The 22357-nt window shown below is 37.9% G+C and overlaps 3 protein-coding genes across 5 annotated transcripts; all 3 read right to left on the bottom strand.

Moving 5' to 3' along the window:
* Nucleotides 1–28: 28 nt before the first annotated feature.
* LOC137736612 (proline--tRNA ligase, cytoplasmic) lies at nucleotides 29–5352 on the bottom strand. 2 transcript variants are annotated; one of them, XM_068475851.2, is made up of 13 exons: nucleotides 5153–5352; nucleotides 4756–4812; nucleotides 4573–4658; nucleotides 4403–4495; nucleotides 3832–3948; nucleotides 3254–3441; nucleotides 2929–2995; nucleotides 2645–2767; nucleotides 2392–2544; nucleotides 1659–1943; nucleotides 947–1165; nucleotides 557–650; nucleotides 29–438 (listed from the first exon to the last, which is right to left on the bottom strand). In XM_068475851.2, exons 2-13 carry the CDS (start codon nucleotides 4793–4795, stop codon nucleotides 374–376), a joined length of 1530 nt encoding a protein of 509 aa, XP_068331952.1. In that variant the 5' UTR covers nucleotides 4796–4812; nucleotides 5153–5352; the 3' UTR covers nucleotides 29–373. The 2 variants fall into 2 exon arrangements, with proteins under 2 accessions (XP_068331952.1, XP_068331953.1); XM_068475852.2 differs by having other exon boundaries at nucleotides 5158–5352.
* An 865-nt stretch (nucleotides 5353–6217) lies between these two features.
* LOC137736971 (diacylglycerol O-acyltransferase 3) lies at nucleotides 6218–8086 on the bottom strand. Its single transcript, XM_068476300.2, has 2 exons — nucleotides 7520–8086; nucleotides 6218–7194 (listed from the first exon to the last, which is right to left on the bottom strand). The coding sequence occupies exons 1-2, from the start codon at nucleotides 7892–7894 to the stop codon at nucleotides 6427–6429; spliced, it is 1143 nt and encodes a 380-aa protein (XP_068332401.2). The 5' UTR covers nucleotides 7895–8086; the 3' UTR covers nucleotides 6218–6426.
* A 6024-nt stretch (nucleotides 8087–14110) lies between these two features.
* Nucleotides 14111–21211, bottom strand: LOC137738300 (INCREASED PETAL GROWTH ANISOTROPY 1-like protein 2). 2 transcript variants are annotated; one of them, XM_088683162.1, is made up of 8 exons: nucleotides 21049–21211; nucleotides 17360–18243; nucleotides 16609–17052; nucleotides 16391–16522; nucleotides 15871–16052; nucleotides 15659–15770; nucleotides 15249–15392; nucleotides 14111–14681 (listed from the first exon to the last, which is right to left on the bottom strand). In XM_088683162.1, the coding sequence occupies exons 2-8, from the start codon at nucleotides 17894–17896 to the stop codon at nucleotides 14568–14570; spliced, it is 1665 nt and encodes a 554-aa protein (XP_088539288.1). In that variant the 5' UTR covers nucleotides 17897–18243; nucleotides 21049–21211; the 3' UTR covers nucleotides 14111–14567. The 2 variants fall into 2 exon arrangements, with proteins under 2 accessions (XP_088539288.1, XP_068334039.2); XM_068477938.2 differs by lacking the exon at nucleotides 21049–21211 and having other exon boundaries at nucleotides 17360–18376.
* Nucleotides 21212–22357: the final 1146 nt, after the last annotated feature.

Here is a 22357-nt window from a genome sequence, read left to right as displayed (position 1 = left end):
GGTCCTCTTAAAGTAAAATTCAAGCATGTGCACCCAAGGGAAAGTGCTCGTAAGTCACATCACCCTAGGTAAGGGTGGCTTTTTTCAGGAAAGAAGAAGCATTCAGTGGAAGGTTATTCAGTTTGGCAATGGCTACATCTGAGACGCCTAAAAGGCACCATTGTTCGAAAAAGAACGAGAAGAAACTCATGCCCACATTCTAACTGTATACTGCAAGTATCGTATTAACTACAGGTGGAGACGGTACGCCGTCGAACAAAACAATTTTTGAGTAATTTAAAATTCATTCCTCAAGGCAAATAGGAATGTAAAAGTATTAGCCCAACACTGTGGGGGTAATTAAACAGCATAATTTGAAAAAAAAAAAGGTTGTCTAGTAACTCCTGCCCCAGTAGGTCCACTTCTTCGCTGGTTTTCCAGAGGCAAAACAAAGTGTCCCTGCACAGAAGTTGCATTTTCAAATTCCAAACACTTGAGGCACTACTTTGTAACGAATGCACCTGCCGGCCATAAATTAAACATGCTGTGAAGTTTCATATGCAAATTAAAAATGTACCTTCAGGAAGTTCGGGCTGCTCAAATGGGGTGCACAGCGACTTGGCTGCTCCGATTTCACCCTTTGTTCGTTTTTTCACATCCTCTTCTACTGCCTGGTAAGTATGAAGGAAACGGTGAAAGGAAAGACAATCACAGAAAAACTAAAAGTTTTGTAAAAAAGAAACATAAATAGTACCAAACACAATCACAACATAATTATTTAACATACAACAAAACTTAGTGCTGATCTAAGAACCCAACCAGGCAAGAACTTAATATGAGAGATTGATACCCGTCATGTAATAAAAACACAAAATCGTAAGTGACGGTGATTAAGTGACAGTGATTAAGTGACAGTGATTAAGTGCCTGATGCTAGATCATACTACAAGTGACAGCGATTACAGTACCTGTTCATCACACCAAGGAGCCAAGATCATTTTCTTTTGGTTTAGAGCTTCCATAAATTCTTCCCATGTCTTTGCAACCTTGATAGAAGCATCTCGTTTTTCCTTTGCAACATTGAACAGATTTTCGTGAATTTTCACCAAGATGTCTTGTACTTGCTCAACCAAGTTGCTCACAGGAATGTCCTCTTTTGCTGAATTGTCACGGCGGACAACGCGTACCTAAAACCAAGCAAACATTATTCAATCCTTCAAGAGAATCACCAATGATTTTGACAGGAAAACAGGATTACAAACGACAGTTTTAACACAAGCATCTTAATAATTGCCAATTAATAAAGGTAAGGAACAGGCTAACATTTCATACATTGGCTCCCATTTTAATCCTTGAAGGTAAGGAACAGGCTAACTAATGTTTGCTTGTCCACACACAAGACAGGTCCAGGCCCTAATATTACCAGGAAAAGATGCATCTTTACTTAACATGTCATACTTGAATATACAAGACTTGCCCAAGACCTGATATGCCAAGTATTTTACCCAACCTGCCTTTTAGCAGCTTACATTTCATAATGAGGGCCAGAAATAAAACCATGAGATCTGTGCTAAACAGGTCCCTGGGCCTAATGACAAGCTTACTCAACAGGACAAAAAGACCAGAAGCAAATATGAGCAACTAGATAGAAAATCGAATTAAATGGAAGAACAGCCTCACTTGATTTTTTTCCAGATCCTTTGGTCCGATTTCAATCCTTAGAGGAACACCTTTCATTTCCCAATGTGAATACTTCCAACCAGGAGTTTGGTTGTCACTTATATCTGCCTCAGCACGAATACCAGCTTTAGTCAAGGTATCCACAGTTTTCGAGCAGGCATCATATATCTCTTCCATAGGAGTATTCTTGTAAGGCACTGGAACCACAATAGCCTGAATAGCTGCTACTTTAGGTGGTAATACCAAGCCCTTGTCATCTCCGTGGACCATCACCATCACTCCAATCTAAACAAAATACCAATAATGATAAGAACACTAGTAAAAAACAAAAAAGATTATGTGGATGGCAAAAGCAACAATGGGGTGACATCATAGGAAAAAAAAAATTGGCATTTTGTGGTGGAAGTAGTAAACATTTTGCATTGTCCCTAAGTTAAACCGTATGCACCAGTAAAAACATATTACCCTATGCACTAGAAAGAGAAACACAGCCTAAGGTACTGAACAATATAACATGGACAATGCACCTACCTATATGGAATGTTCAATAGTCTCAGACTTGCTTCAACATAAAAATAAATCGCATAAAATATAGATATTGATATAGTATGACCAAAAACGTTCTTGATGCATGGTATGCATAATTGATTTCAAGAAAAAAGAAAAATCGTTCTTGTATAGAATGGACTTTGAATCAAACTTTAACACAGAAGAGAGAAGAAAGCAAAGCTACCGTTCGAGTGCTATATGCCCAAGAGTTCTGCCAAACCATGCCCTTTTCTCTGTTTTCATTTTCAAAATTAATCTCAAACATTTTGGCAAAATTTTGACCCAAACAATGTGAGGTGGCACCTTGTACACCACGGCCGGTATTTGGAATAAAAGCCTGCATGCATGAATTAATATCCTCAAGCTCACCATAGAAGAGGCATAAGAAGTAAGATCAAATTATGCATATACATATACATAAAGAACATATCAAGTACCTCCACACTAGTAGTATAAAGACCACCAGCAAATTTCTCATTCTCACTCTTTTTTCCCTTCACAACTGGAACTGCCAAATACTCCTCGTATATCCTCCGGTAGAGTTCCAATATCTCAAGGACCTAAAATCAGGATATATAATAAAAAAATAATCTTCCAAGGAAAGGTGAGAATGGTTGAGAATCAAACTCAGCACAGTAAAAATGCAACTCTTATCCTATAAGTGTGATTAGCAACATAATAGGCACAGAAAGGGGAAACAGCAATTTAAGTGACTCCTTACCTCTTCAGCTGCCTCTGCCTTTGTTGCAAAAGCTGTATGGCCTTCTTGCCAAAGAAACTCCCGACTCCTGAGATCATATGACGAAAAACCAAATTGAACAAACTTACAAAAGAGAGAGTTCAAAGAAAATGATCCTCTGACATAGAGGATAATTAAAAACCCTGACTTAATATGCAAGCAAACACTAAGCAAGAACTGAATTTGAAATATATGAGAACAAAACGGAACGAACAAAAAGGTTTTGACTCATCGCACTATTGTCAATACCACAAAAACACTACAGACAGTATTATAAGCACACCAAAACCATGACACATTGTAATACCTGATAAATGGTGTAGGATTGCTGAACTCCCACCGGACAACATTGCACCACTGATTTAGCTTCAATGGCAAATCACGGTGTCCTCTGATCCACTTAGCAAAATAAGGATACATAACAGTCTCACTTGTTGGACGAATTGCTATTGGCACTTCCAAGTCAGACTTTCCAGACTTTGTAACCCACGCAACCTATTTATCAAAATTAAAGCATGAAAAGAGAGGTAGTATTAAACAAATAAGATCTTCTCAAAAAAAATAAATAAATAAACAAACACAAACAGTAACACAGTGGTGGTGATTGGGGAATAACAAGACAGGCTTAAATTTTCGCAAAGTGACAAGCAAATTACAAATTTATCATTATACAACAATCTGATTTAAAAAAAAAAAAAAAAAAACCAAGGCAAACACATAAAAGGGAAGGTTGCATGCTAAACACTAAAATAGGGGACATGCAAAGGAGAGAAACAGGGAAAGAAAACTAGAATAAGAAATTATAATCAACAACCAACTGAGCATGTGTATGTGCTTGTTTACATTTAACACAGTAAACTATGTCACACAAATGACATATCTCACCTCTGGAGCAAAACCCTCTATATGATCCTTCTCTCGTTCCAGAACACCAGGGGAGACAAATAAAGGGAAATAGCAATTCTTTATCTTCATTTTCTTTATTTCTGCATCAAAGAATGCCTGCAAAGTAACAGCGTTTGAAGTGAATAATTGAGATGGAGTTACATAGAAATTTTCTAAAGGACTAGAAATCTACAAACGTAAAAAAACTGGTAGATAAAGTTCATAACTTTGACATTAGGGATGTATATATCACAAGATAGCCACCGATACTTAATCACATAAGTGCAAAATGGGATTATCTAAAGTAAACTCAGACAACAAGGGAAAATGAAATGGTAGCATCAGGTTGAAATTGTCGAAAAGAATTCAGGCAAAATAGTTATCAACTGATGGGGTGAGATGACATCAATTGATACCAATACCATGATACGATATCAAATTTAAATTGAGTCCTTCAGAACTATACAAGGAATGTATTATCAAATGCTGTGACCGGGTGATTGTTACTGGTTCTAAAAGCAAAAAAATCATTTACAAAATGAAATGGATTCAATACGAAAAATGTGCTTACTTGCATAGTCTCCCATATTGCAATCGTCCATGGCCTCAAAATATAACAACCAGAGATATCGTAGTATTCGATCATCTCACTATTAACAACGACCTACACGCAACAAAACATGGGTCAATTCATTACTTACTTAATTGTTGAATAACCCCAGACAAGATTAAGACAGATACCTCAGAATACCACTCTCCGAAATTCTCTTCCTTCTTCTTGGAAAGACCAAGACCGGTTTCTTTCTTCACCTCCTTCTTTTTCCCTCCTAAAAATCAGGAAATATTAATACCAAAGCTAAGCCAACAGAAACACAGAAATCAAAGAACAACCCAATAATTGAGAAGCAGAAAAGCGAAGCTCACCACCCTTGGCATTGGGCTTCTTAGCACCCTGGTCCGCCATGCTTCGATATCTCTAACCTATATCAGACCACACGCACCACATACAAGATTATTACAACAATGGGCAGTGCTAGAAAACCATAAATCTACAAACTTTAACCATTTCACATATCTGGATAGCACAATTAAGCTCAAAGCTCAGTTCTTTTTGCTAAACAATACCACAAAATGTAAAACTAAAGCAGACCCAGAAGAGAACAAAAGCGTACAGGAAAAACCCAGATTCCATTTTTGAACAACTCGAGGATGAAACGAAGAAAAATGCAGAAAAAAAAATAGTAGAAAAACGGAAGGAGAAACAAAATTGACCCCCAAAAGACGAGAGAAAAAAAATCTGGGAAAGCTGAGCTTTTAGTACCCAACTGAATCTGGTTGGTTGCGTTTGCGGCTCGGAGCTTTGCTGCTCTTCTCGCTCCTTCCCCTACTTCCTCTTCTGATAATAAAGAAAGAGAGAAGACAGCAGAATCGAAGAAATTGTGCTATCACTGTACCGTTGCCCTAATTCGCCTCTTAGAAATTCCTTTTGTCTGAGAGATGCTTTTGGGCTTCGGCCCAAACAAGCAATAAGCTTGGCCCCAAAGCTATCATATTGAGTTTAGAAAGATTGGTAAGCGTCAAATTAAATTAAAAATATCATAAATAATTAAATTATAATTAAATTAGGCCTTTAGAATAAGAAAACACGAAATATAATGTGTACCTTGCGAAATCTTCTTTCTAGTTTGATTAGTAATGATGGAGTTACAACTCTTGGATAGGACTTTATATTTAGGCATTAAGGCTTTAGGTCTTTTTTTTTTTTGGTTTAGATTCCTTTTTTTATGGAGAAGCTTGAGACCCAAGAAACTCAATTAACCAAGGTTTAGGTATGTACAAAAAGCATATGCTTAGTTTTATAGTTTAGTCCATGGAAATCATTATCTTATTTTTTGGACAAAGACTAAATATTATTTTCTAGTCTCAAGGACCAAAAGGTTTGAATCTTTTTTTTTTATTTTTTTTTATTTTTAAAGTTGATCTCAATGTTAGGTCCCGAGTTCAAATTCTTGAGTATAAAAAAAGAAAGATATAAGCCGGACAAATGGAGCCAAATTTTCTATAGTCAAAACAACTAATATCCGTGTTAAAGCGAGACCTAATCCCACGTACTTCTTGGTTGGTGTCTAGCAAGTATCATTACTTGTTCAACACTACCAAACGGATAAGGGAATTAGTAAAATACGATCCATCCATTACTTGTTTCCAGAGCAATAGTTGAAAACCACATGGGACTTGTAACCACCGCACACCATTTTGCTCCCCTTGCTTGCTCGAGCTTGGTCTCGTTTGTTATTTTCGTTTTATTCATTCAATATGGTCTCGTTTGTTATTTTCGTTCGATTTATTCAATTTGATGGTAGAATACAGCAAAAAAAGAAAGGTGTGTGATCAACTTGTAAGTAGTGACTGCGGATGCACCATCTATCTATTTACATTTACACTTGTAGAAAGATAAAAAGTTATAAAAAAACCAGTACCTGTGGACATGACAGTAAAAATGCAAACTTACTAGTCATAAGACATAAATTATACACCAAAAACAAACCAATTCTATTGCCAAATCCCTTCTATGCAGATAGTAAATAGCTAAATTTAAGCGGCAGAAACAAGGTCCAGATCCTTGTTTTCCTCCCCAATTAAATTAGCCACAATGAGACTCACATCTTCCAGGCCAACTCCAATGTACAAAGGATTCATCGGACTTCTGACGGAGTCATCCATTCCTTCGGATTGAATCCCGCCAACAGCGGTTGAAACCCTCACATTAGGTCCGTTTTTGCATTTTCCCATACACTTGCACCCTACAACAGCTCCTTCACCGCCCATCTGCCTCTCGAATTCTTCCAACAATGCTCCGCCTCCTGATTTCTTGCACTTGTTTCCCATGCACACCTCAATCTTCTTCGCTGAAACTCCGACAACTGCGCTACTTAAAGACTCATTAATGCCAATACTACCGCTACTGCCACAACTAGTAATAGTTCCATTACAGCATTCTGCTTTCTGATCTATCTGTGAACTTCCAAAATCAATGCCATTTTCCACAGTTGTGTTCCCTTGATGAGTAGCTAGCGAGCTTAGTATGGTCAACAATCCCCCTTCTTGATGAGCAAATGGCTGCAAATTATCTACAATTGGTTGCGTCGGGACTTCACTTTGCAGGCGCTTCATGTCTACCACCTCCCCGCGCTCACTGTCACTTGATTCAGACGATGAAGACGATGTTGATTCAGTGTCAACCATGGTTTTCATCCGCTCGGCTTTAAGCCTTGCCTTCTCTTCTTTCCTCTTCTTCTTCAATTCCTTCTCCTCTGCTCTTAACTGTTCCAATTGTTTTAGCAATAATTCCTCAGCACCTTCCTGCATTTATGGAAATTTACACATTTAATCACTCCAGCTCAATAAATCATTAGTAACAAAACCCGATTTCGCAAAATTTAAAACACGTCTGATTCATTCTTCCCACAAAGATTCAAACTCTTATAGATTTAAATGCGATCAAGGCTATGTTAACTAAATAAAATTTAAAAAACAAAAAACAAAAAACTACCTTTAAAATGTAAAATTGCATAATTCACAGCAGAAAGATTGAATTTTTACCATGAAAATCCGAAGAAAGAAAAAAAACGAAAATCCCAATGCAAATAAAATTACAGAGATAAAATTCAAATGAACAGAAACATACCGAGATCAGCTTCCCCTGAAGTTGAGCGACCAAACCCTCTTGAGAACCCAACAGTCCAAAACCCATCTGAGAATACGCCGCCAAGTCCTTCGACAACCCTTTGAGCAACTTCACCTTCTTCTTGATCTCCTTCTCCTTCTCCTTCATACCACCGCACATGGGACCCGCCTGATAATACTGTAAATGTCCGTCGTCGCTAAACCCGGAATTCAAATGCCGGCGAGGCCTTCTGGTTCTCAGTGAAACTCCAAAATCTCGACGACCCAGAACGCGAAGCTCGCAGTTAAACGACGCTGTACAAGAACGGGAGGTGGTGTCGATTTTAGCGGCGGAAAAGCACTGAACTTGGCGGGAAACGACGCCGGAGACCTCCATGGCTCTTTAAACAAGATGCTGAAAATTTGGAAACCGTTGACCCACAAAACGAACCGTATAACAGAATTAACAGTTGCAGCGTTGCAGGTGAAATCGATTAAGAGATCGTCGTTTTAAATCGTAAAGATCAGAGCTTGCGTCTGCGTAGCTTCCTCGAGAGGGAGGGACGGAAGGACGGAGGAAGAGAGAGACGAGGTGACGTAGAAGGCTTTGGTTTTAACTGTTAGGGCCACGTGGATGTTTTTAATTGGCGGGTGATGACGTGGATTGGCGGGTGCTGGGCATCTGGAAGCTTGTGGCCGTTTTCGGTTGTCCACACGAATAGGTTTAAGTCTTCACCTTTCGATGGATCCGAGGGTGGAGATGAAGCCAACCGGTGCTACATGTGCTGCCAAGTAAGCATTTCTGCCTTTCTCAACTTTTGCGCTATAAAATAGAAAATACCACTTTTTAAAAAACAAATACCTTTTTTAACTCAATTTAATTATACAAGCCCACATTTAATACCGAGTAATATTATGTAAACCCAAATTCTTGGATCAAATTTACAATAAGATGTGTCACCACGTTAATCAAAATATAAATAATAATCTAATCCTCAATAATCATGACATATGATTTATAAAATTTGATCTAAATAGTTAGTTTTCTTAACATTATATAATTTTTCAAGGTGCTAGGAACACGGTCTGGTGTATCAAATGTCAAAATATAAGTAGTTGAAGTATTTCTTTAACTATCCAGCCACTTATATTATAATATTTAGTATAGTAAATATGTTTTTTGTACACTCAAAAATCTCACTAACATTACCTTTTGACATAATAATCCAAAATACTATTATCGTTCTTTCTAGAATTTAGAAGGTTTAGCATGCTTTGACTACTGTGTCAAATTTTGCGCACTATTTTTATTATAGATTTTTCAAAAAGGGATAGCTAAGCACGTTTTTTTTTTTTTCTTTAGATTTTAAAATGATAACAGTATACAATTTTTTATTGTACATATCTTTGACTTTTCACCGTTGAATTGGATATAAAACAACACGTTAATATGAACTAGCCTTTATCCACGTGCTTACACGCGTACAGAGGATATTTTTTAAATCACAGCGTGCAACGTATAACTTACATGTTTTAAATGTATTTATATGAGTAAATTGACAAAATGAAAGTTAAATATTTGAAGTAAATGAGTAATGTTAGATCATGCTAGAAGAAACTCCTCATAAACCAATTAAAGCAGCTGAATTCACATAATAAAATCGGTCTCTATAGAATTTACATTTAGAATAGAAAAAAATAATATTTAATATACTATTGATTGAATTACATTATTGCTAGCCCATTGTGAGGCTAAGTCCACCTCCTCCCCCTTAGTATAGATAATATCGTTTGTTTAAAAAAAAAAAACAAAGTCATTTGATAATTAATTTAATCACATTATTATCCATGTGCGAAAAATCTTTTTTATAACCGGCATTACACGCTTCTTAAGATGTTTTGAACGTGTTTAAAAATAGAGAAAATAATATTTAATAAACAACTAGTTGAATCACATTGTTACTAACACATTGTCAGGCCAAGCCCACCCCTCCCCCTTAGTGTAGATAATATCGTTTGTTAAAATGAGGCACCCATCCTGGGATGATCATACTCCTTTGAATTCATTACCTTTGTCCAATTTGACATTTGTGTTAGACATTATGCATACTTCTCACTTTTCTCTTTAGTCTATGAGTTTTCCAAATGCCTTGTGTTTTACCATAGCAAGATTTTGTGAGTTTTACTACAAATGCATACTTCAAATAAATTTGAGACTCGTGATCATCCATTATGTCGATGACTTCATCAACTATTCTACCTTATTTGCTGAAGATCTGATGCGATGGTTTGTTGAATATTTACACACACAAGGGAAAATGTTGCTGTTAGATCCCACACCGCCCAGGGGAGTGATCCTTATATGTATATTCTCATCCTTACCTAGCATGAGACCTTTTGGGAGCTCACTGGCTTCGGATTCCGTAGGAACTCCGAAGTTAAGCAAGCGAGTAGAGTGCGAGAGCATTCCTATGATGGGTGATCCACTGGGAAGTTCTCGTGTAAGTTCCTAGAAACAAAACCGTGAGGGCGTAGTCAGGGCCCAAAGCGGACAATATCGTGCTACGGTGGTGGAGTAGGCCCGGGATATGGTGAACCCCGAGTCAGGATGTGACAATTTGGTATCAGAGCCTAAACTTGGCCGTGGTGTACCGATGAAGACGTCAGGCTCCTAAAGGGGGTGGATTGTTAGATCCCACATCGCCCATGGAAGTGATCCTTATATGTATATTCTCATCCCTACCTAACACGAGACATTTTGAGAGCTCACTGGTTTCGGGTTCTATGGGAACTTCGAAGTTAAGCGAGTAGTGTGCAAGAGCACTCCCATGATGGGTGACCCACCGGGAAGTTCTCGTGTGAGTTCCCATAAACAAAACTGTGAGTGCGTAGTCAGGGTCCAAAGCGGATAATATTGTGCGACGATGGTGGAGTGGGCCCGGGATGTGGTGGGCCTCGGGTCGGGATATGACAGTTGCTGTCATATTTAGAATAGAAATGTGATTGTGTAAATCCTATTAGATATGAGAATGTATCTTATATTCCTATTAGGAGTAGATTACCTATTAAATATTGTAATCCTAAAGGGAAAGGTTTTTACCTATTCTACTACTATAAATAAAGGCACAATAGGGTGAATCAAACACACCTCATAATAAAATCACTCTCTCATCTCTCTAACCATAGCTGGCCCTCTCTTTCTAAATCCTAGATCGTTCAATCAAATAGGCCTACAACATTGACAACTTATTTAATCATATTATTATCTGCGTGCAAAAGACCTTTCTTATAACTGGTATTACACACCTTTTAAGATGTTTTGAACGTGCTTAAAAATAGAGAAATTGAATCACTTTATTGCTAGTCTATTGTGTGACGACCCATCTCGAATTAATATATATTTTATCCTCGAATGTGTGAAAATGACGATTATACCCTCGAGTCGTAGTGACGTGAATGTATGTATATGGTTTTAAATTAGTTTCCCATTGATGCAATTAAATCATACTTGATGTCATGAGGGTGTTGACCCGATTTAGGGCCGAGTTGGGTTCGTAACGAAAATGTTACGAATAAACGATTGTGTAATTGGGCTAAGAAAATAGACCAATCACCACACCCCCTACTTTCTTGGGTCCAATTAGAATTTTAGGTTTGTTTTGGGGTCAATTGTTAGCCCTAAACATGCAGCCCAATTAGGGCTTAAGATCCTTTTTAACTATGCCTAATCCGGACCACACGCACACACTCACACACACGTACATACCCTCACCCTTTCTCTCGATCTTTCATTCGTCCGTATAGTCCGTACACACACACACCCAACCATCTTCATCTTGCACATGATCGAACTAGTGGAGGTCACTTTCGAGTTCCTTGCAAGGTCAGGAACCTAATCATACCCTTAGTTTTGTGAAAGGACCTCGGAAACCCAGAAACTCGCGAGCTCCAGCGAGGTGCTCTGTTACTCCATCGTGATCATGGACGTTTCAAGGCTTAAGGGAGTCTTAAAACAACTTCACATAGATCATAGAGAAGTTTTGGACGTCAAGATAGGTCAGTTCCTCGAGTTGCAATTTTGACCGGAATATCGAAGGATTTTCCGACTATTTCCCATCTGTTTTAGGACTTCAAAGTGGTAAGAACATGTTCTACTTGTTCAGGGCTTCAAATCCATGTAAAGTTTGTGAAATTTGGTTGAGATTTGAGTGAGATATTTAAATTTGAAAATTTTCTAGTTTCCGACGATGCAGCGGCGATCGGCGCCGAAATCCGATGAACCGCTGGAGAAGGAAGGGGAATTTTCCGTCAACTTTGACAGAATATACTAACGGCTTCAGGTAAAGTTAACGGAATATTCTATTATTTAGCGGAATATTCCCTAACGACGTTAAAAATTCTGTCTGAGTGCCAGGCACGTGCCTGTGCGTGGCAGGCTTGTGAGGGTGCATGGGACATCGGAAAATTGTTCTAAAAATATGGGGACACTCGTGGTGTTGAGTAAACCACGATGGTATATTCAAACACCCCAATTGAGCAACGTATGAGAAGTTATTACACTGTTTTGGTTATGTACTTAAAATTAACGTTAAAATAATGGTGTCACATATAGGTGAGACGTTTTCGGAGGACGAGCGCAGTCAGGTGAGACTCGTGGGTTACAATCCAGCTACATACCAGTGAGTAGGCTTTTGGTTTTCTATATATACGTATATATACTTCATGTTTTCCCATAAATTTGTTTTAAATGGAGTCACGATTTTAAATGACATGTCAATTGCATTATGCTTTAGAGTAGGCATTAGTATAGATATGCATATTGTTGCTTGATGCGGACGCCCAGGTAAGCTTCAGGTAAGTATATATTGTTGATAGTGGATGCATTGTTTGTGGTTATATGTAGATGCATTTAAAGCTCATTATCCTGCACCCCGATGCTAGTGCTCCCGCACGTAGCTAGGGCACAGTCCTTCACGTGATGTTCACCTCCCGCACCGCACACTCACCTTGGATCCAAGTTTGGTGCATAGCCCTGTCGTACAAACCACATTAGGTGGTTCCGACTCATAGGTGACCCGCGATTATTCGTACAGCCTTCACATGATCATAGCACTTGAGCGTACTTATTTGCACCCAGCCTTGTCGTACAGACTATAATAGGTAGTTCTAACTCGTGTGCATGCATATTTGATGAGTTATAGGTTCAGCCGTACAGGTCACGTTAGGTGACTTCAGCTAACATATTATTTTACATTGATTTATTTCATCTAGCTACTTATTTCCATACTGGGACACTTGACATGACATATTTTTGATTTTCACTACTCTCGAGCGTGATTTTTATATACATATGTATTTTATTTTCTGGGAAACTATACGGGTTTTACGGTAAGGGGTTATTACTTTTGGAAAGAGAAATGGTTTTAAAAAGCTTTGTTTTTGCCCACTCACGTTTTCTGTTTTACACCCCTACAGGTTCTAGATAAAAGTGCGTGTTGGTGGGGGTGGCTCACAAGGACTCTATGGCGGTTCTGACAGACATCCATCAATGTAGGGTTTTCTTTCATACCTATATAATTAGTATTTAGCCTGCTGGACTATACCTTGGCACCTACGCTCTGATTATGTGTATCTACACTCTAACACTTCTTCCCACACTTATTTACTTGTCTTGTGTGCATTAGTTAATTGGTTTTTGATTTCTCACATCTTCATATTACTATCACTTCCGTATTGCGCACATGGCTACATCACCATCACGTGACGTCTAACATGCCTCGATTTAGGTCGGGGTATGTCATATTGTGAGGTACTAATTATAAAAAAGAAAAAAAATTGTACCAAAAAGTTAATTTTGAAAAAAAACACTGTTAAAATGACAAAAATGCCCTTGCCTTATTTGATTCATTATTTTGGCAGCCTTTCAAGTTTTTTGTCTTGGGGTCATTTCTGTCCAAATATTTTTGTTAAAGCTTGGTGACACCAAAATCACTATTTACTTTTCCATTGGCTTTATATATAATAGATAGATATATAAAATAAAAACAACAAATATGGTTAAACGAGAGTACTTAAAAAAAAAGAGTCGATTGTCATTCCCTTTTGTAATAGGTATATGCTAAACAACTTTTTTTTGGCTATGTAACATGAACACTTCGTATAACGAGAAGGATTTGGATCCTCGCTGGATCCCCTCCCTGGGGATCCTAGGGATCAATGAACATGGACCATTGATAACAAATCGTGCGGTCCCAATTAAATGCTTTTTATATTTTTAAAAGTAAAGCACCATCGTTTTAAATGAAAAATATAAAAAGGAAAAAATTATGGCCGCACGATTTTTGATTAACGATCCATGTTTGTTGATCTCTAGGATCCCCAGGGAGGGGATCCGGCAAGGATCCAAATCCTAACGAGAATGATACTCGTTGTTTAGGTATGACATAACTTATTTTAAGGTTATTCGTATGCTAGTAAACGTACGCGGTACACTCGTACAGTAGTTAAAGGGTGATAACAAGACAAAATACGTGGGGCAATGCCAATCTGCAACCAACCAACATTCTCATCAGCAACAATGATTCAGCTTCGGCAATGTACGAGTACAACCATGTTTCAAAGTTCAAACACACCTCATACGTGTGCTGCATTTATATATCTCTTCAGATTAAACTCATCACAATCGATTGATGTCTTATTACGAAAAAAAGACAGATTAAATATGTCAAGATTGTTTGATGTTTATACACAAAAAGCAGACTGAAAATATATAATTAGTATACAGCTTTTAAGGTATCTGTTATCACAATCGTCGATAGTAGTAAAAGCTGGTTTTAGGGGCATCCCGAGTCATTCAATGTTCTTGGCGGAGATTTCGTTCACTTGTCAACGCTTCACAAAATTTGATTGTAAACCTTGTCAAGTCGGATTATTCGGTTTCTGTTTGCAGCTGGGAGATGAGGTTCTTGCAAACTTCAAAAGAATCCATGGGGACAGAAGGATAGAATACTTAATCCTTAACTTTCTTAAGAACCTGTAAGTGGCAGCAAGAAATCTTTCGTTGTAGCTTGTTAGGAAGATGCTATGCCTGCCAATAGCTCTCGGGAACCTCCTAAGTGTCCGGGTACTCGCTGCCTTATTTCTTCGAAAGCACATAATGTTTCGGAGTCGAGACCTCCAGCAAACTGCAGACATTCATACATGGAAACATGATGAGAAAAAGAGACATCTCAGAAAAGATCAAGAACAAAGTTGACATGATCAGCTTCTCTTAAGACCTCGGGCCTTGAACAGAAAACCAAAAAACATAAATGAAGTGGTTATAAAAGGGGCCCCAAGACATAGCATTAGCTAACTAGTCAAACAGGAACACCATTGGGCGGGAACCAAACAATTTCATCCAAAGTTTCAAACCACCTAGAGAAATGCCACACGTGATGATAATAGTCCCCGAAATGCATCATATGTTAATAAATAGAGATCTTTATCAAAATACAGGAATTTTGGGATTTCATCATACTCGAGGTACTATTTCTCATGATAAAGGGGTTGAAAGTATTGAGCTATACATCTACTACTCCCAAATTGAAACAGATGCACATTCAATGCAATCCGACCTGTTTACCGTTACTTTTGATCCAGTGAATACATTAGGTTCCTTGTTAGGTGATTATATAGTAGCTCCTGTCCATATGGGGTCCAAATTTCCCACACAGTATCTACTTACAACATAGAAACTGCTCAAGAATTACCTGGTGAGCCCTATATGCGAAATGCATGCCCTGAAGCAGAAGAGATTCTTGACTTGATTGTCTATCTGAATTTCGAATGGATTCAAGCTCCAACGTCACTCTCTTCATGTAAATATTAGCCAGATTCATGGAAGCCCGCTTTATCTGCACAATTTGGGATGACATCAATTCACCTCAAATACAACGTAAATAAAAGCATATTCCGTAATCAATGACTAAGAACAGCATAGTTAGTCACTAGGAACAGCAGAGATATATGCTGATATGGCTCTGCAGTAAATTTGATTTATCGAAAAAACAAAGACACTTAAAAGGTTTATGCTATGCTGATATTTCTACTTCTCAAATTAAACTACAGGATTTCTTTATAACCCCAATGATATGATAAAATGCACAAACAAGGAGCATACCTTACTGACAATCCCAGAATCGAGCATCCAATCAGTTGGGATTTTCAATTCCTGATAAGAACGCATAACAGAACTTCTTAACTTAATTAACCTTTGTATGCTTCGCTCCGACCTTAGACAATGAGATGAGAGAGAGAGAGAGAGAGAGTAATGTTAACATTCTGCGCCTACAAAGCGGTTTGCTTTTAATAAACACATTACATAGTTCTTACTTGTCCAATAAGGCAGCCATCTTCTTCAAGGCAGCTGCACATGGAATGTCAGTGTCATCCTTATAACAATAGATCTCACTTTCCAGCAGTTTAAGTTCACGATATTCAATTGCAGCTTCTCGCATGGCATCAGCTTTCCTCTCAGGCCATTTGAAATGCTTTAAGACAGCCCGTTCATCAGCCTGTATAGAAGGCACGAGAATGTTAGGTTTATCCACCCATTTATGTATCTTAATCACTGAACAAATTAAGCATCCGCCGAAACAAGTAAACAACCTAGTAGGGGTACGCAGTTTCAAAATCTTCCGAAGTCAAGGTGATGCAAGATTATCGCATGTTAACCCCTCTTAAAAAGAAAAAATAATGCCAGATGAGCTGAATCACGATAAAAGCCTACCAGTCTCCCATCTTAAACATAAGTTGCAACTGATTCGAGAAGTTTTCAACTGATTCGAGAAGTTTTCAACTTCTGCTCATGGATGGTGCGGTAAATAAGGTTTTTGTCGGCATTAGAACTTACCAAAGATGAGAGTTCAACATCAAGCCAATCGACAAATTTTAGGACATCTTCTACATCCGTATATACTGCAGCCAGCACTTTCTGGATAAGGTCATTGATGAACTCTCCTTTTGTTTGAACATCTGCTTTTATCTGGAAAAAGAAATAATTTGTCATTGGATAACGATTCAAACTTTGAGCCGAGGAACAAAATAAGAAATTAGACATCAAAATCTTACAGCTAAGAGATGTGCTGAACGGTTTTGAATTTCTCCGACAATGCTATTATGTGCACTAGTAGCCACCGGTTTATGATGGTTTCGAGACTCCAGTGAATCCCTCTTCACCTCTTGCTTCCTCAATGAGTGAAATAATTCTACAAGTGCTGGAGCCTTCTGAGTGGTACTGGCAGTTGTTTTCACTGAGGACTGGGGCGGGGGTGGGGGCGGGGGTGGGTGTGGGGACCGAAGTGATGGTGGTAGCGGAGGTGGTGGTGGTGGCCCGGATTGGATGGCGGAGACTCTAAGAACTGCCCATTTTGGTGGTGGAGTAGGTGGTGCTTTAATAGGAGGACTTGTTTCATTGACTGCCTCTTTCTTGACTACTGACCGTTTTAATTTGTTGGCAATCAGTTTCTGGAGGTCTTTGAATTTTGGGCTCTGGTGCTCTCCATTTTTCTCCCTCTACAAACAAGAAGACGAAATTTAAATTACAGATACTAAGGACACAATTTCCAACAACGAAATCGAATTTTTTGTCAAATAACACAATCAATATTAGTTTTAAAAGAAAAAAAAAATCCACATTCAAATATTAACATGATGGAAGAACACAATCAAGACTTTTTTCATGGAAAATAATTACAGACGTATGAGCAGATGTGAATCTACTACATTGGCCAGAGCAGAAGCACTCTCTGTGCACCGAGAGTTGACCATTCAACTCCGGTAATTTATAATAGTTTAGATTCATGAAAGTTAGAGGCTTTACCTGTTCAGGAGTGGCAAAAGCTGCAATTTTTGCTTCAGCGGCGGCGAGATTCCGAGAGAGGTTTTTGTTCTGCGACTGCAGCTCCGCGTTAAAACCCTGAGTCTTATCCAGCTCCGCCTTCAGCGCCGCCACCTCAGCCCGCAAACGGGCGATCAAACTCTCACTCATCTCAAGCTTTTCCTGCAATTCTCTGTTTTTCCCATGTGGGTCGTCTTCATTCGAATCATTTCTCTTGGAATTGGGTTCCACCGCCCTCAGCCGCCGCGGCCTCGAGGACTGCTCGGCGGCCTGGCGGTTTCCAATCCGACCCACAACCTTATTCTCCTCAAGTTCCTTGCTTTTCTGAGATGCCAACACAAACTCCCCAGATTCCGGCTTGCTGGTGAGCAGGAGAGCCTTCATGGTACTCCTCAAACTCTCTGAATTCACATCTGGGGACACCGACATTGCTCTTGCCGGTCTTGCAGCAGTCGGCGACTCCTTTGCTCTGGAAGCAGCCGAAGCTCTGAGATAAGACGGCGTCGTCTGGTGAGACATGTTTCAAGCAACCTGCGACTGCAACAAGTTGGAATTTTTTGTACTGCAATGTTGGTGCATGGATACTTATGGGGCAGTTTGACTTTTTAACTACTAAAAACCCATCCTTTTCTTTTCCTCAATGGCACTCGTAATCAAATTATGAATCGAAGGTACGCATGGCTGAATCTCAATTGATCAGCGGCACATGGAAACCACATTTTCTTGGCTACCACTCAAATTCTGAGTCTCAAGCAAATCTGCAGGCAACCTTCGAGTTTGAGTGGAGGGTATGGAGAATTCTGAGATGCTGAGAACTCAAACATTCCATTTGTGCTTGCTTTGGTGGTACTGTGTTTTCTCAGTTTCTGTGCATATAAATAAATGTTCAGTTAGAATCGTCATATTTTAATTCTTGGTCATAAAATTATCTAAATTCTAGACTCCTCACCTAACACATTTATTCACGAATTAAATAAAATTTTAGACTCTTGAATTTGTGAGGAAGAAACGTAGTTTTGGGTATTAGGAGGGATTTAATTATTCATAAAATTAATTTGATAGGAATATAGTCATTTCCACCACCCTATAAATACTCTCTTTTAAATTTTTAATAGCTACAAGTTAGTGATATTTTCCTTTTATCAATTAATGCATGCAGATTTTTGTCCGTTGTACGTAGTATAACTCTTGTTTTTATCAATTCAGTGTCTTATTTTTTTTTCTTAATTTATATTAACGTTAAAATTACTAAATCGTTTAACAGAGAATTACAGAAAGAGAAAATTAATATTAAACTTTTCGCTTATACTAAACAATATCAATAAAAACTATAAATTCTCACCGAAAAATGCTACAAACTCAAGTAAGGGTAAAGGGAATGCAACTTATTTCCTCTCAAGTACAACAGAAGATTCGGCCAAAGAAAAGAAACTTTGAAAGTGCCCCGGCCTCTTCTTTTTTTTTTTTTTTTTTTTTTTTGTTGCAATTTTCTCTGCATTTAATTTCTATATGCAGAAACGTGAATTAGCATCTTATAATATTTCCATCGTTACCTTTGGAAATCATGATGTGCCCATCATGGTGCAGGTCGTCGTGAGAAAATGATTGGATTGATGAGGATCAGTGGAGGATAATAGTAACGTAGAGGAATCTAACGGTGAATTTTTTATGCTTAAGGACCAATCATAGTGCACTACAAAATGGAAGATTTTGATTCATCATTCGAGTTATCTTCTAAGCTCAAACTGCTCCCCTCTAGATATTGTTTGTTGGTTGCAAAGTCACAATTATGGGCCATATATTGGATTGTCTTCACACACAAATTAATCCCATTGGATTAAGAAAGTTATAATATTAGGGTTTGGTGCATGTTTGCCTTTCTAAATTTGATTTTAGAGCTATTTAATATTATGATTTATTGACATTTCTATTCACCTTGTAAGTAGAAGGTTTTAAGTTTGTTTCCCGTTGATCACGAGTTTCAATACCAATTTATTATGACTAACCTAGTGTGTAGCTTATAAAAAATCTTCCCCCATGATATAAACACATAGTTGCAAATTGTGGACGGACATTTTTTTTTTGGCTAAAGTGACTTACTGGAAACACAACAGAAATCTTTTATGCAAAATGTCAAACTGTGAATTGTCTGCAAATTACACACTATTTTTCTTTACGTTGGCCTTCATGCATATAGCTTTTCAAATGAGTTGGGTAAGTCCTCTTTGTAGTAATGGTTAGAGTATACCATTTAAGATGTGTTTGGCCTCTCAAGGGAGTTGAACAGAGACCAGTATTGTCTTTATATAGTCATATTTCCATTTGTTTGTGCAAGAAAAGGAAATGTAGAAGAAAATGTAATTTTTATTGGGGTCCATATTCCTTTTATTCCTCAATGTCCAAATCAATATTGGGGACGGCTTAAATTAGTACATGCTCTGTCTTATCTCCCAAGGAAATCAAAGAATATATTTACTAGATGAAATGTTTGGGGTTCGTTTGAAAATGCTTTTAAAATAGCTGAAAGTGTTTTTCGATGAAAATGTTTTTGATACCAATTCTTAGCAAAAATGCAAGTGAACCTTGACAAAACACTTAAGTGCTTCATGAAAGAAGCACATTCTTGCAGGAAGTACTTTAGAATCCAAAAACATTTTTTTTCTTCTAAAAACACTTATAAGCATTTTAAAAACATTTCCAAACGACACCTTCGACTTTTGGACATAGACTAGCTAAAACCTGCAGTACTATCGAGGATAAAAAGATGAGAAAAAATAGTTCACAAAAACGAAAGATAAGAAAAGATGAGTGGGATTTAGATTATTTGTGGCTGGGATTTGAGTGGAAACGAAACTTAAAATTGTAAATTAGATATTGTAGTATTGGCAAAACTACACGAGCATTATGATTTGATCAAAGGATTATTTATCAAATAAGTTTGAGGCACCAATTATAAGTTACTTGCATCGAATCTTGATTTTTTATTATAATGTTGAGCGTAAAATGGGAGTCACCACTACTTTCAGCACTCTTTATCATTATTCATACTTTAGCATAGGAAGAAAAGTGCATGTAAATACAACTTGACGAAGTTTTTTAAAACACAATATGGTAGGAGAATGTATAATTTGGAGAGCATTCAACTTCCAAAATTAATCCCTAGGTAATTTCTGAATAATTAAAAACTGGGCTAGGGTAAATATTCCAGACCAAAAATTAAGCTAGGAACATCTAGGATTATTATTAATTATTCTCAAAGCAACATGCAAATCCAAACCCAAAAATTAAGCTAGGAACATCTAAGATTATTGTTAATTATTCTCAAAGCAACATGCAAATCCAAAGAGCATGGTTCCAACTTCCAACTAAATCCCACCATATATAGCTGTAGCCTATAGGCTAAGATGAAGCTATGGACTAATTAGAAAACATATAGTACATGAAAATACACAAAATTAAAGGAAAACTAATTAAAAGGACTTGAAAACTTTGAGTTTTAACGATAAAGACAAAATATATGGTAAAGTGAATGATACTATGATTGATTTTTTAGTGTACAAATTTGGTTTTTCGTTAAAGTGAACAGTACCGGGAGCTTTTCGTTAAAATTTTCCAAAATTAAAGCATAAGCACATGTTGATTGCAGGATTTAAAAGTCATAAGCACCATACCTTAATTAACCCTCAAATCAAATGCAAATCAAACTTCTACTCTTTCTCTTTGTGCTTTTCCATCATGCATAAACGAAAAGTGGCCTGCATCTGCATGTGAATTATGAAACGATCTGTTTATGCCGGCCCTGTAGCTGAATGAAATGAAAAGCACTTTCAGTTTGGGGCATGCATGATATGTTCATCATATGATTCTTCTGAATCACCAAGAATCACCGCGATTCATGTGTATGCATATATGACAAAAAGTAGTTTCAAGTTCCAATGTGAATCCATGTGATGATAATATGCCTGTAAAAAGGACCGAGGCTCAATGGGCCGGCCCGAGCCCCGATCCATTTTTTGGATTGTGGGATGGCCCCACTTAATCTTAAATTATCTCCGATTTTTGGGATTTTTGGGTTAAAATTTAAAATTTTTAACCCAGAAACAGCTTTTCTGTTTCAGTCCTTTTGGCTTAAATTTTTTAGCCTGAGATTATTAAAGAATAAATTTAAGCTAATTTCTTCTTTTAAAGTAATTTAAAAAAAAAATTATGCACACTATCATAATTTAATTTTATGAACATTTTTACTTAAAAAATATTTAAATTCTAATAAATATTAAAAAATCACTAAATTTGGGTGAATTTTGAGTTAAATAATTTTTTTTAAATTATTTTAGTCGTTGAATTTAAATTTGGGCCATTAGATCTTTTTTTACCGTTAGATTTGATTTTATTCGATCTCAACCGTTGGATTCATTAAGTCCTGGGAGATATGCCCATGTGGGTGGGGTCCCGCTGGTGGTGTCCATACTATTTTCTGGGCTAAATCCTGAGAGGGGGGGGGGGATTTGGCTTTTGTTTGACTTTTAGCTTTTAGCCCACATATTTAGCATGGATTGGATGGGTTGGGTTTGGTCTTAGGTTCGGATTTCATCCCGCCGAATTTAAATAGGTAGGGCCTGGGCCTTGCATTTTAGGCCATATGCCAACCCATGGGATCATTTAGGCCCGACTCTTAGGCCCAGTTCTTCGGCCCGACCTATGACATCCCACATCGCCCAAGGGGTGATCCTTAAAAATGTATATTCCCATCCCTCCCTAGCACGAGGCCTTTTGGGAGCTCACTGGCTTCGAGTTCCATGGGAACTCCGAAGTTAAGCGAGTAGCGTGCGAGAGCATTCCCAGGATGGGTGACCCATCGGGAAGTTCTCGTGTGAGTTCCCAGAAACAAAACCGTGAGGGCGTGGTTGGGGCCCAAAGCGGACAATATCGTGCTACGGTGGTGGAGCGGGCCTAGGAAGTGGTGCCCCCCGGGCCGGGATG

The sequence above is a fragment of the Pyrus communis genome, chromosome 13 (genome assembly GCF_041283825.1).
Source record: "Pyrus communis isolate YQ-2024b chromosome 13, ASM4128382v1, whole genome shotgun sequence".
Classification (NCBI taxonomy): domain Eukaryota; kingdom Viridiplantae; phylum Streptophyta; class Magnoliopsida; order Rosales; family Rosaceae; genus Pyrus; species Pyrus communis.
Note: the sequence above shows the minus strand (reverse complement) of the source record. Positions and strands in the feature narration are given on the sequence as shown.

Excerpts from the sequence above, each read along its gene's own strand:
- LOC137736971 (XM_068476300.2), bottom strand. The coding sequence starts at position 7,894 with ATGGAGGTCTCCGGCGTCGTTTCCCGCCAAGTTCAGTGCTTTTCCGCC. Across the intron at positions 7,195-7,519 it reads TTCAGGGGAAGCTGATCTCG|GAAGGTGCTGAGGAATTATT; the intron begins GTATGTTTCTGT and ends CCATAAATGCAG.
- LOC137736612 (XM_068475851.2), bottom strand. The coding sequence starts at position 4,795 with ATGGCGGACCAGGGTGCTAAGAAGCCCAATGCCAAGGGTG. Across the intron at positions 3,949-4,402 it reads CAATATGGGAGACTATGCAA|GCATTCTTTGATGCAGAAAT; the intron begins GTAAGCACATTT and ends GTTACTTTGCAG. Across the intron at positions 439-556 it reads GCAGCCCGAACTTCCTGAAG|GGACACTTTGTTTTGCCTCT; the intron begins GTACATTTTTAA and ends ACTTCTGTGCAG.
- LOC137738300 (XM_088683162.1), bottom strand. The coding sequence starts at position 17,896 with ATGTCTCACCAGACGACGCCGTCTTATCTCAGAGCTTCGGCTGCTTCC. Across the intron at positions 17,053-17,359 it reads CTTTTGCCACTCCTGAACAG|AGGGAGAAAAATGGAGAGCA; the intron begins GTAAAGCCTCTA and ends TCTTGTTTGTAG. Across the intron at positions 15,393-15,658 it reads ATTCTGGGATTGTCAGTAAG|ATAAAGCGGGCTTCCATGAA; the intron begins GTATGCTCCTTG and ends CAAATTGTGCAG.